The sequence below is a fragment of the Macaca fascicularis genome, chromosome 3 (genome assembly GCF_037993035.2).
Source record: "Macaca fascicularis isolate 582-1 chromosome 3, T2T-MFA8v1.1".
Lineage (NCBI taxonomy): Eukaryota > Metazoa > Chordata > Mammalia > Primates > Cercopithecidae > Macaca > Macaca fascicularis.
The window spans coordinates 14,146,476-14,160,942 of record NC_088377.1 but is presented as its reverse complement, the minus strand read 5'-3'; the positions used below and the strand labels follow the sequence as shown (position 1 = coordinate 14,160,942).

At 38.2% G+C, this 14,467-nt stretch overlaps 1 protein-coding gene across 8 annotated transcripts in view; it reads right to left on the bottom strand.

The window, feature by feature from the left end:
* PAXBP1 (PAX3 and PAX7 binding protein 1) overlaps positions 1-14,467 on the bottom strand; it is a 37,897-nt gene that overhangs the window by 2,611 nt on the left and 20,819 nt on the right. For 4 of the 8 annotated variants that reach the window (XR_012432054.1, XR_012432055.1, XR_012432052.1 and 1 more), the window contains 7 exons: positions 12,100-12,299; positions 8,849-8,993; positions 8,070-8,191; positions 6,962-7,038; positions 6,535-6,601; positions 1,801-1,947; positions 876-1,030 (listed from right to left, as the gene is read on the bottom strand). Coding sequence is in view for 3 of the 8 variants with exons in the window: in XM_005548817.5 (XP_005548874.1) it covers positions 876-1,030; positions 1,801-1,947; positions 6,535-6,601; positions 6,962-7,038; positions 8,070-8,191; positions 8,849-8,993; positions 12,100-12,299 (913 nt within the window). In the remaining 5 variants the exon portion in view is untranslated. Of the gene's footprint in view, positions 1-875; positions 1,031-1,800; positions 1,948-4,683; positions 4,980-6,534; positions 6,602-6,961; positions 7,039-8,069; positions 8,192-8,848; positions 8,994-12,099; positions 12,300-14,467 lie in introns of those variants that run through there. The other 4 variants (XR_012432056.1, XR_012432053.1, XM_005548818.4 and 1 more) reach the window with 2 other exon arrangements.

Genomic DNA, 14,467 nt, shown 5'->3' with positions numbered 1-14,467 from the left:
GGATTCACCATATTGGCCAGGATGGCCTCGATCTCCTGACCTCGTGATCCGCCTGCCTCAGCCTCCCAAAGTGCTGGGATTATAGGCGTGAGCCACCGCGCCCAGCCTAAAATCTTTAATAGCTACTTTAATTTTATTGTGGAAAAAATATCCAATTTTCTTGCAGGAAAATAAGGTCTGTTTTCAAGAAAGGGGAATGAGGGAACGGAAGAAGGTTTTGTTATAGGGGTATGACTAATGGTGTGATCTAAACAAAAATAAACTTTGACATTACAAAGATATATGAAATTAAAAATTTAAAAAGACAATTCCTTCAAACTGCCCTAGCGCTATTATTTACTTTTTATGCTAGAGATTTATCCCAGAATTACCTGAATATCCGTAATTAATGTCCACAGAAAGGCTAATGGTTCATTCACTCTTTTCTTACAACCCTTGATAAAAATTAGAAATAAGTTGCTCCCAAAAAGCCATTAGTGATAACCTCTAATTCATAATATGGATTAAAACAAAAAATTTCCCCAAATTGGGAGATAACCTTGAATTTACATCTGTATAATGAAACTCCAAACGAGAGTCTGAGACCTCTCTAATTCTTCAAAGAGGGAGACAGAGAAAACCACCATTGATTCACTCCCCTGAGGGGCTGGTCCTTACCAGAAGTCTTTCCTTAGTATCTTCATAAATAATATACTGAAAAAAGATAAAGTAAAAACTGCAAAAACGAAAAATTATGTGCATTTTTGGTAGGTTTATAATACTAAGTGAACATACAATTTAAACTAAAATATAAATATTTCTACTTAAAACATTTTAATACTAAATCTGGCAACTAAAACAACTCTAGATTACCATTTCATTAATTACAAAATTACCTTGCATTTCTTTTTTCCACATCAGAGCACCCAATACTGTTTCTATAAATTGTATCTGCTAAGTGTACAAGGTATCGGCAAAAGTTTTCTAACTGAGAAATAGTCCTTTCTCCTTTCAGATTCATGAACCATTGTTTGGGGAAACAATTGATTACCTGTGGAGAAGAAAGATGTAAAATAAAATAGTTAAGACAGAATAAATTAAAGTATTAAAAGCGAACTCTAGATAACGGGTATAAATGTATTTCACCAGAAGATATGCTTCTGAGCTACAGCAATTACTCTGAAGAAATATTCTTTTAAATCTGACTTCCTACGTCAACTAAACCAATATACCTGAATTTTTACCCCAACCAATGGGTTAGGCACTCAAAGCAAAAGAAAATCTGTCCAATATTTGAGTAAATTAGTAATGTAAAACTGACAACCAACGGCTTCATTTTCCAGTCTTCTAGGATGGCCTAAATAAACTGAGTTTCCTTTTTCAGCAGTTTTTGATGTAAAAATATGAGTGGTATAAAAATGAAATCACGGTGCCCCCATCCCCCGCAATAATTCCATGAATAGGCATCCATGCATGCTGACAACGGGAGTCGAGTTGGCCCAGACTGAGGTTAAGACAGTAAGGTTATTATTATCCTGAAATTAAAGCTTTCATTTATAACTACAAAATATTAAAACTTTTACTAATATCTATAAAATATGGATATAGATGGATAGATATATATAATAGTATGCATTTTTACGTTAAAAAAAAAAGCTGTAGGGGTTTGGAACTACCTGGGTAGGCAAACTGTCAACCTTACATGCAAGTCCAGTAATCAAAGGGGTTTCATGAAATTCTCAAATCCCTCTTCAAACAAACAAAAACTTAATTCATTTTAACTCATATGCTTTAAAAACTACGCTATGTCATTTAACTCACATTTTGGGCTTTTTTGATGCTGTCATCTCCATATTCTGAATTCTGAAAAGCCATGAGAATATATCGATTTAATAAACCATCTATTGATAACTCTTGTAGAGTTTTATTTGAGAAAATGCCATACCACTGAAGAAAATTGCCTAATAGCTGGAAAGAAGAAAAAAAAATAGGTAACGTGACACAATTAGATTAGGTACAAAGTAAATAAGTTACATAGTAAAACACCATATGAAATACAGCAGACCCTGTCTTGCCAAAGTACTAAGACATATTAATACTTTCAAAGGTACAGATATTTCCTAGAATGGTTACATTTGAATATTCAATTTTAATTAGTCAAAATTGAAACAGCCACATGTAGCTAGTGGCTACAGCACTGGTCAGCATAGATATAGAACAGTCCATCATCACAGACAGTCAGGGAGTGCTAATTCTTAGGTAAGTGTCCTCTATTGAAAATTACACTCCAGCTGGTTCTATGCACACCCCCACCCACCCCCCACCCCGCCGCCCGCAAAGGATGGGAGAGTCTGACTACAACCCTGCATGGCTACCACATATCATGAACTACAACCAAGTTATAGCACTGTGCCTCTCAAGCTACCCAAGCTCAGTCAATACATAGAAAATGAAAGCTATCATCATAAAATGGAAGCCCCATCCCATCCCACCATAAAAATTTATAGTTTCCCAGTTGTTTCTCAACTTAGTAAATGGTAACACTATTCAACCAGCTGCTCGTGCCAGAGGTCTGGAGGTCATTCCTGACCTCTCTCTCAAGTTGTGTGTCTCCACCACCATCCAGTCTCTCCATTTCCCTCAGTTCCTGCTGCCATCCCCCAAATCCAACCCACCTTAATCTCTTCGGAACCCTGCAGTTACTCCAGTGATTATGAGCAAGAGCATGGAGTAGCCTTTCTTAAGCAGGGCTCTGCAAGAGTTCCAAATCTACAGAAAATGATTTGTGTGGCTCTTTACTCAGTTCTCCCAAGAATGATACATAGTTAGTACTGTTACAGATGCACGGGAAAGAGGAGAATTCATTATAGACAATGGAGGCCTTAGGGCATTACGTATTAAGTCTCCCACAGAAGCCCAGTTGAGAAGAGCTGCTCAAGAGTCAGACTGGCCTGAGTCTGATTCCCATCTCTAATTACCAATGGAATGACCTTGGGCAGGTTATTGTGTGCCTCACTGCCCCATCAGTAAAGTGAAAAAAGTGTGTAACTCATTGAGTCATTCTGAGGATTCAAGATAATCTATGTCAAAGGTGCGGCACAGCGCTTGGTGCATAGTAAACACACATAAATACTAGTTCCCCTAAAATACACAATAAATACCAGTTCCCATTTTCATTATTACTATCCATACCTACTTCAATCTATTATCTCCACATAGCAGACAGAGTAACCTTAAAAATGGCAATTTATGGCTGGGCACAGTGGCTTATACCTGTAATCCCAGTACTTTGGGAAGCCAAGGAAGGAGGACCACTTGAGCTCAGGAGTTTAAGATCAGCCTGGGCAACACAGCAAGACCTCGTCTCTTTAAATTTAAAAAAAATTTTAAAAAAAAAAAAAAAAGGCAATTTGTTTACTTACCTTAAACCCTTCCACGACACACATACATAGTTAACTGGTTTTCAACAAAGGTACAAAAGCAATTCAATGGACTGTGAAAGGGAAATATGTTGGGCCTCTTCAAGCTAGGAACCCCACTCAGGGCAAATCTGCCTCCCATTCTATTCAAAGTCATCTGTCAGCTCATGGAGACAGATGCATATTCTGATTGCCTCTTCTGGAAAAACTTATCAGAAACTCCAAAGAAAGGAACCATCTCTCTCTCACCTACATGTGACCTGGAAGTCCCCAATGGGGGGGGCCTTGCTTTGAGCTGTCTCCACCTTTCTGGATGGAACTAATGTATTGATTGATGTCTCGTGTCTCCCTAAAATGTGTAAAACCAAGCTGTTCCCCGACCACCTTGGGCACATGTCATCAGAACTTCCTAAGGCTGTGTCACGGGTGCATCCTCAACCTTGGCAAAATAAACTTTCTAAATTAACTGAGACCTGTCTCAAATTTTCGGTGTTCACAGGACAAAGGATAGCCTTTTCAACAAATAGTCCTGGAACAAATAAACCTTAATCCAGGCCTCATACCCTACAATAAAAATTAACTTGAAAAGAGTCACAGACCTAAACGTAAAACTTAGAACTATGAAACTTCTAGAAGAAAGGATAGAAGACCTTTGTGGCTTCAAGTTAGGCAAAGATTTCTTAGATACGACATCTAAAGCACAATCTGTAACAGGAAAAAAAGAAAAACTAGACTTCATCAAAATTAAGAACTTCTGCATATGGAAGACTGTTAGAATGGAAAGATAAGCCACAAACTGAAAAAAAAAAAATCTGCAAATCATTTATATGATAAAGGACTTCTCTCCAGAATATAGAACTCAATGCTTAGTAAGAAGAAAGCCCAATTTAAAACCTAAGCAAAAGATCTGAAGACATTTCACCAAAATACATAAACGAATTGCAAATAAGCACATGACTGTCATTAGGGAAATGCAAATGAAAACCACAATGAGATACCACATTGCACCCCACAGAATGACTTAAAAAGCAAAACACTAACAGCAAGTATGGTGGGAGTAAGGAATAACCAGGACAGTAACAGGTTACTGGTAAGAACGCAAAATGATACAGCCACTTCCGAAGACAGCTTTGTCCAGCTGTTTCACCCAACTGAAATGAAACTTACATATTCAGAACACCCTTATAGAAGCTTTGTTCATAACCAAATTGGAAATGTTAGGGCCAAGGGAAAGCTTCCCCTTAGGCCTATGAAGTTTCGCTGAAAATTACTGACAAGAGGCAAATTTACAGGAGAAAAGACACATAAATTTATTTGATCACAGTTTTATGTTACATGAGAGCCTTCAGAGTAAAGACCCAAAGATGGAAGAGAAACTGTCTACTTCTATGTTTAGGTTTAACAAAGTATGCACAGGCATGCAGAAACACGCCTGGACAAAAGGGTACGATCTACTGCTCATAGACCAAGAGAAGACACACAACAAAGCCTGTCCATCCAGATTCTTCTTGGCCTCTCCCAGCAGCATTCTTTCTTTCTGGGTATGGGGCAGGACCTTCTCTGGAATGGGGGTTTTATGACCTATAATCAAACAAGGTAGGTCAGATTTATGGCCAGTTTTTACACAGGCAGAGCCAAAATTAAGAGTAATATATTTAGGTTTTATGGTTGGCTTTGCAGAAAAGGGGTTCTGAGTCTATGACCCACCTGGGGCAACAGGGATTCTAGTTTCTATGCCAACCCTCAAAGGAGAACAGGACTGAAAGACAGGAGGGCAGGAGAAGGTCAAAGAAAAAGTTCTTCTGAGGCCAAGGCCTTCATTTTATGGTATTGTTTTCTGAGTCCCAAGATAAACAATCCAAATGTCCCTTAATTAGGAACTAAATAAAAACCAAAACCCAACTCTGGTGCACCTGCACAGCAAGGCTGAGCCTCAAATGTATTCAGTGAAAGCAGCCAGACTCCAAAGACTCTGCCTATCATGTAATTCCCTTCACTTCCTAGGACATAGACTGAGAGGTGGCCGGGGCTTGCTGTGACCTTGACTGTACAGCAGCAGATAGCATGGCTGTATCTGCTCATCAGAATTCACACAACTATACACTAAAGAGAGTGAATTTTACTGTATGTAAATCATACCTTAATTTTTTTTTTTAAAGGAAAGTCTTTCTGTGACTTCCTACAACTTTTGGGATAAGGACCAAAGTATTTCAAATGACCTACAAGATCCTCTATCATCTGGACTATGGACCTCCTTGCTCACTCCAGCTGTCCTATGCTTTCTTCAGCGCCTCCAGTGTAGCCTGCTCTCTTTCACCTCAGGGCTAACTCCTATTTATGCTCCAGGTCTAAAGATCTAAATATCACTTCCTCAGGGTGGAAGGAAATCTTCTGGGACTGGCTAGTCAAGGTCTCTGTGCCCTTTTCATATGTTCCACATTACCTTGAATGTCCCCTTTCATAACTCATCACACCTGCAATTACCTATTTGATGTCAACTGTGCTGAACTATGAACTCCACAAAGATTCCACTTCTAGCTTGCTTACTGCTATATCCCCAAACCTCAGAAGAGTATCTGCTCCAGCAGTCCTCCTTATCTGTGGTTTCAGTCAGCCGTGGCACAGTACGATAACGTATTTTGAGAGAAAGAGAAACTACATTCATATATCCTTTACCACAGTGTATTATTAATAATTGTTCTTTTATTAGTTATTGCTGATTTCTTACTGTGCCTAATTTATAAATTAAACTTTATCATAGGTATGTATGTAGAGGAAACAACAGTATATATAGGGTTCAGTACCATCTGTGGTTTCAGGTAGCCACTGGGCATCTTATCCCCATGGATATGGGGAGGACTACTGTAGTCTACTTGCTAAAAAATTAATTGCAGCTTAGTCAGGCATTTTGTTGAGTACCATGGACCTTACTTTGGAACTCAGAAATCACTTTCTCCTGTGAAAATATCAAACTTGAATGAACTTTTGGAATAAAATTACTTTATAAAATGGAGATTTTGGGTATACATATAAATAGATCTAAGCCTATGGAGTTAATAAAACAAAACACTCTGCAAAATATAATATATGAAGTCAAACGAAATCTGAGTATTTTAGATAGTCTATGAATACGTACCTTAACTGAAGACCAAAACTGTCGTTGAAAAAACAAGTAAGGCCCAGAATTTTTATTTTCTAAGACACTAAGTAAAAACAGAGAAACATACCATGATCAGATATTTTATATGTAGGTACCATATGATCCCTAGACAAAAGATTTTTCTGCAAAACCGGTAAACTAATTCTTTGATTTTTCAAATAATTGCATTCTGGAAGACAGTATGTTAAAAAGGCAATGGAAATTTACTCTGAGACACTCAGGGAGAACATAAGAGTATTAATTGTTTTATTCTGCTTAAGGGAACAATCTCCCCACTAATCTAGTCTCTCTGTAATACACTACGAGGGTGAAGTTTGTATTTCAAGCTAGTTTTTCAGAATTTTATAAGCCTTCTCTGAAAGACAATGGAGAATATTATCTTTAATATTCTTCAGTTACTTACTTTTTGGGATATAAAGGCATAAATACATCGTCATCTAAAGTTCTTCTCATTCTCAATAAAAGTGCCTTTAGGTATACCTAAAGAGTTAAAAGTAGATCACACATTTTAATAAGCACTATGACCAAAAAAAATAAGCCATATTCCAAATCATGTAACTGAATATTGAACTGAGTGAACCAGTTTCCCAAATTTTTAATTTTCCTCATTGAAGACCCTAAAGTAATTAATACTTAATAATCTATTAGTTCATTCCTCAACAACTGCCATGCAATAAAACTTTAGAAATCTTTCAATCCCTTAGTCTACATACAGATTTAAGACCAGACACATAATCAAGTCCTCAAAGTGAAAATTCAACAATGACAAAGAACACCCACCTTCTCTACATTTAAATAGCTCCTATGAAAGGCCCCTGAAGAGCATTACCTTTAAGTGTGGAAACTAGTTATAAAACAGTATCTAGTTGTTTTATACACTGTTTAATTGGTTTGGGTGCCCAATCTTTTGGCTTCCCTGGGCCATACTGGAAGAACTATCTTAGGCCACACATAAAATACACAAACACTAATGATAGCTGATGAGCTAAAAAAATTAAAAAAATTTAAAAAGGGGGGGGCAGGGTCTGTGCATAAATTTCATGTTTTAAGACAGTTTACAAATTTGTATTGGGCCACATTCAAAGCCGTTCTGGGCCACATGTCCATGGGCCATGGGTTGGACAAGCTTAAATTATCAATTGTTAACACTTTAGTTTCTCATTTCCCCCCAAAAAATACAGTCCTTAAAAGGACATTTGATTAGTTGGATTGGGACTGAGGTGTGGTGGTGAGAAATCATAATAATGAAAGGCTATTTAAACTGATGGCATCTTCCTTATTAATTTTTTTAAACTGAAAACTAACATCTCTCTGTGGGACTAGGTATAAAAAAAAGGAAAAAAACCTAGCATCTCAAATTTTGTGTATTTCAGGCTTTAACAGCCCTGATGGCCCAAGTGGGAGAACCAGATTTCTGATTGGTTTAGGATAACGACTCATTCTCTCAATGCTTGCTCATATTCAATAGAAAGAGGAAAAAAAAAAAAAGTCTTCCAAAGATACTAAATTACCTGTGTATTTTTATTTTCTGCATTCACTACTGAAGGATATCCATTGATTAATTTTAGTGTAATTCCCACCATTCTTGAAGTCTGTGTTGTAGAAAAAGGGTCCCACATATTTTCAGCTATCACTGTTAAGAAAAAAAGAGGATTGAGACACAGAAGCCAATTGTAGATTAAATTTTTTGTCAAGCAGACCTCTATTAATGCCAGTCCTAATTTATTTTTCCTCTTTCTCTACAATATAAGCTTTAGTCTTCTTTGTGCTATTAACTGTGGGAATTTGGAGGGATAGGGATGTGGAGAGAGGATAGATTATTCTTATTTCTGGTACTCTGGGAAAATGAAGATAAGGAAAAAAGAGGATTTCTGTAGAAATGTTGCTTTGGCATCAAGAATTTCAAACTAACATTTCTAGTATTCAAAATAAATTCCTGTATCAATGATTCCTAATCTTTTTTGAGGAACTTATGAAAGTATTGAAATTGCTCCCCACATAAATGCATATCCTCCCTCAAACTATGTATAATTTTGCTTCAGTTAGTCTTTGAATTTCTAAACCTCACCGATGAAGCAATTACTGCACTCAATTACAGGCCCACCCAAAAGTGGTCCTCAAGTCCCAGGATAAGAACTCCTCTGCCCTCAAGTCATCTCTGGGCCAGGTGGTAACTATTATTTCTCATGTAATTTCTATAAGGAAATATGCTCTGAATTAAAAACTCATAAAAATAGATTTGGGAAAGCCAGTGTGTCTGAATGCTCAATTCAGAGAACAGGAGATTTACCTGTTAGTTTAGGAAGAATCACCTTTTCCACAATGGTAGGTAGTAGGGCAACATCTACATCATCTTTTTCTTGCTCTCGTTCTTCACAACCATAAAACAGCAAAGATTCAAACCACAGCATATTCTCAAAGTCACGACATTTTGCCTAAAAGACATTTAAAAGGTTACCCAAATACTAAAATAGTGGATATTTCTGCTTCCAGCTATGATAAGAGAAATAAGAACTGGATTTAACCTTTGGTTGTAAACAACTAAAAACTAGACAGCTGGAGATATCATGCTACTGGACTTCAAACTGTAAGGCCACGGTAACCAAAACAGCATGGTACTGATACAAAAACAGACACATAGACCAATGGAACAGAATAGAGAACTTAGCACTAAGACTGCACACCTACAACCATCTGATCTCCAACAAACCTGAGAGAAACAAGCAACAGGGAAAAGATTCCCTGTTTAATAAATGGTGCTGGGAGAACTGGCTAGCCATATACAGAAAATTGAAAATGGATCCCTTCCTTACACTATATACAAAAATTAAGTCAAGATGGATTAAAGACTTAAATGTAAACTCCAAAACTATAAAAATCCTGGAAGAAAATCTAGTCAATACCATTCAGGACATAGGCATGGGCAAAGATTTCATGACAAAAACACCAAAAGCAACTGCAACAAAAGCAAAAATTGACAAATGGTATCTAATCCAACTAAAGAGCTTCTACACAGCAAAAGAAACTATTATCAGAATGAATAGACAACCTACAGAATGGGAGAAAATTTTTGCAACCTGTGCATCTGACAAAGGTCTAATATCCAGAGTCTAGAGGAAACTTAAATGTATAAGAAAAAAAAATCCCATTAAAAAGTGGGCAAAGGACATGAACAGACATTTCTCAAAAGAAGACATTCATGTAGCCAACAACATGAAAAAAAGCTCAACATCACTGATCATTAGAGAAATGCAAATCAAAACCACAATGAGCTACCATCCCACACCAATCAGAATGGGAATTATTACAAAGTCCAGAAACAACAGATGCTGGTAAGGTTTTGCAGAAAAAGGAACACTTTTACACTATTGGGGGGAGTGTAAATTAGTTCAACCATTGTGGAAGACAGTGTGGCAATTCCTCAAAGATCTAGAGGCAGAAATACCATTTGACCCAGCAATCCCATTACGGGGTATATACCAACAGAAATATAAATCATTCTATTATAAAGCTACGAGCATATGTATGTTCACTGCAACACTATTCATGATAGCAAAGACATGGAATCAACCCAAATGCCCATCAATTATAGACTGGATAAAGAAAATGTGGTACATATACACCATGGAATACTATGCAGCCATAAAAAGGAACGAGGTCATGCCCTTTGCAGGGACATGGATGGAGCTAGAAGCCATTATCCTCAGCAAACTAACGCAAGAACAGAAACCCAAACACCACATGTTCTCACAAGTGGAAGCTGAACAATGAGAACATATGGACGCATACTGGGGAACCACACACACTGAGGCCTGTTGGGGGGTGAGGGTGGGGACTTAGTGGAGGGAGAGCATGACAGCTACTGGATGCTAGCTTAATACCAAGGTGATGGGTCGATCTGTGCTGTAAACCACCATGCCACATGTTTACCTAAGTAACAAATCTGCACATGTACTCCGGAACTTAAAAGCTGAAGAAAATACAAAAGAACTGGACAAAATACAATGGACCACAGGCAGCACAAGACTATGACCCTTGAAAGAAAGGAATCAAATGAGGTAAGGTGCTAGTTCAGGACAGCAGAGCAGTCTTGCTGAGTGGAGGAGACAGAGGGTGGAGTTCAGGAAGGCTGAGACAGCTGGAAGCTGTGGGGCAGAGGAGTGGGCGACACAGAAAAACAACTCCAAAACACAGTCTCGGGCCTTTGCTGTCTACCAAGGTACTCAGGCACACAGCAAAACTTCAGAAGGTCTGGCCAAGAGCACACAGCAAATAGGAGCTGTGAGCTGAATGCTTCTCAGAGCTCACATTTTTTTCAGTTATGTTTCCAGGGCTTCAACCTCAGCCCCATTTTCCTTACAGTCCACAAATTCAACCTAGCCAATCTCAACCATGTGCACAGCTTCACCCAAGTCGGTAACTTCTCAAACCACATTGTAAACATCACCACTAGACCTCCAGAGTCAATTCTAGCCCCCTCTAGCCCCCTCCCTTTTTTTTTTTTTTTTTTATTAGAAGGAGGCTCACTCTGTCACCCAGGCTGGAGTGCAGTGGCGTGATCTCAGCTCACTGCAAGCTCCGCCTCCCAGGTTCACGCCATTCCCCTGCCTCAGCCTCCCAAGTAGCTGGGACCACAGGCGCCCGCCACCACACCCGGCTAATTTTTTGTATTTTTTTTTTTTAGTAGAGACGGGGTTTCACCATGTTAGCCAGGATGGTCTCGATCTCCTGACCTCGTGATCCGCCCGTCTCGGCCTCCCAAAGTGCTGGGATTACAGGCTTGAGCCACCGCGCCCGGCCCCCACTCCCTTTATGACAGACCAATAGGTCCTCTTGATTCCACCTCCTTATCTCTTTTTTTTTCTTGTGACAGGTCTTGTTCTATCACCCAGGCTGGAGTGCAGTGGCACAATCATAGCTCATTATAGCCTCAATCTCCTGGGCTCAAGCAATCCTGCCTCAGTCCAGCCCCCCAAGTAGCTGGGAATACAAGCACGTACCACCACAGCTAATTTTTTTTTTTTTTAAATAGAGACAAGGTCTTGCTATGTTGCCCAGACTGGTCTTGAACTCCTGAGCTCAAACAATCCTCCTGCCTTGGCCTCCCAAACTGTTAGGATTACAAGTGTGAGCCACCATGCCTGGCCTATCAATTTTTCTCACCATGACCACTGACTTGGTTCATGTCCTCATTTCACACCTCATTGTGCTTTCCCATCTGGTTCTGAGTTCCTTTAGGATCAAAGGACCAACTTCTTACTATTCATGTTCATATCCCAGTTTACTACATATAATTTTAGCTGGCTGAAAAAAGAATTATATGTAAACTGAAAAAAACAAAACACACAGCTCTTCTGGGAAGAGATGAAACTCAAAAGGAAAGATCATAAGATTATAACCAGATACAATCTGTATCAATTACAGCCTATGCCCTATCGCCCCTGGAAAATATTTTGCTTAAGCTTACTTCTCTAGCACTGAGATTAAAATTACCCAGATATCAAATTATAACACTTTCTAATAGTGACAGAAGCCACTCACCTCAAGAGGAGTCCAAGTGAGGAGCTGAAGTCGTATGAGGGGGTTGAATAATTTTGGCAAACAAAGGCCAATGTAAGCATCTTTGTAGGACGTGTAGTATTTTGAACGCCATGCTTCAAACTGTGATTTAATACAGTCAATTGAATAGAAACTTTCAAGGACATCTTCAAAAACTTTGCTGGATTCTTTTGAAATTCGATCTAAAAACAACAAAACCCCAGAGAGAACCATACATCAGTATGAAGTAGGAAAAAAAAAGTCCAATATTTTCTGTGTTTTCTTTGTTGCTTCAGTATCAGAAGATATGCTAATTAACAAAGGGCCAATTATTAGTCATAATTTAGAAGAAAAAAATAAATTGATGTTTCAATTTCTCTTTTATGTAAAGTGCAGCCAGTCCTTGTTTTGCAGTTCCAGTATGTACAATTTTTCTAAATTTAGCTAAATAACACCTGTTCCCAAACAAGACAGTTCAAATTTCAGTTACCATAGTATATTAGCCATGAGTAATTGCACTGCTAGCTTTCTAGTCCACAAACCACTGCACAGATTAACAGCTGTGCATCATAATCAGTCACTAATCACACTGCTTCATTCAAACTCTGTTGATTATAATAACTGACATAGCCAACCATCAGTTGAATGGATGCTAAGAACTTCAAGTGAAAAGTTATTTGAGAATAAGTTTTTTGTTTTTGTTTTTGTTTTTGTTTTGAGACAGATTCTCACTCTGTCACCCAGGCTGGAGTGAAGTGGCACAATCTCAGCTCACTGCAACCTCTGCCTCCCAGGTTCAAGTGATTCTCCTGCCTCAACCTCCCAAGTAGCTGGAATTACAGGTATGCACCACCATGCCCAACTAATTTTTGTGTTTTTAGTAGAGATGGGGGTTTTATCATGTGGGCCAGGTTGGTCTTGAACTCCTGACCTCAAGTGGTTCACCTGCCTCGGCCTCCCAAAATGCTGGGATTACAGGTGTGAGCCATCGTGCTGGACCAAGAATAAGATACTCTTATGATGTCCCAGATTACTTGAGAAAACGAAATCTTTACAATGGAGAGAGAAAGTTCTGAGAACCTTTACTGCAAGATCAATCTTAACAATGCCAATAGTGGGACAGTCTAACATTTGTCATGTGCTTTTAGGCAGTATGAAGCAGCATCCTGTATAAATTATTCTTGGGGAAAAAAAGTTTAACTTAAATCTAATTAAGCCTTCAGACCTAAATTCCAGTTTACAAGAAATGGATCAAAGAACAAGTTAAACAATGCTATGAGGAAACATACAGACCAGTCTAGAATATAGGATATTCTATAAGAGAAGTGGCCTGGTCTCTTCAAAAAGCTAGTGTCTTAAACAATAGGGGTAGGTGTGTGAATGTGTAGAGTACTTACGGTTATTCATTTATTCTAGATTTTAAAATGTAACAACCAAAGGCAGAGCATGAACCTTAGGTGGATCCTGGTTTCAAAAACCACAAAATAACAAAATAAAAATAGTTCCTAAAAAGGGTTTTTCCAGGATGCCATTGAGGAAAATTAAATATGGACATGATATTAAGAAATTTGTTAATTTTCTTATTGTGCTTAAAAAAAGAATCAGAATAGCCATCATAAAAAAAAAATAAAGATAATAGTACTGTGATTATACAGAAAAATATACTCATTTATAGGAAACACACACTGAAATTTTGGGGAGTGAAGTGCCATGAGGTATGTAAGTCACTTTCAAATGGTTCAACACACACACACATCTCCATGTATAAAGAGTCAGGCAAACTTGGTGAAATGATAAGCATTGTTATCTGAGTGATAGGTATGTGGATGATCACTGTGCTAGTCTTTCAAATTTTCTGTTTAGAAACATTCACTGTAAAAAAAAAAGCGAGAGAAAGAAGCTTCTCCAACTAAGTTCCAAATGGTGTGCGATTGATATAATTCCAAACAATTATAGCCAATGGTGGGAAATGAAGACTTTTATTTGGGATCCTTCTGAAAATGCCTGGCACATAATAGTACTAACCACCCTCTAAAATGAGATTACTCATGACTCCCCAAATCAAGAGTTTCCTTCAGGGCTGAGTGCTCTACTGCCAAGCTTTACCTTTCCAGACCAGACAGGCTGCAATGAGAGTTGCCCTCAGGACCTGACACATTTCCAGTCACTTAAAATTCTCCCATTTGGAAGAGTAACAACATTTATTATGCAAGTACTAAGTATACCCTATGAGAAGGTGTTACCCCTATTTTTGAGAATTCATCATGATATTCACTAATAAAAAGGCATGCAAGTTTCTGCAATTAAAAAAGAAGTACCTGGTTCTAATGCAGAGGCCATGAATATTCAAACCATTTCATGGTAAAAACCA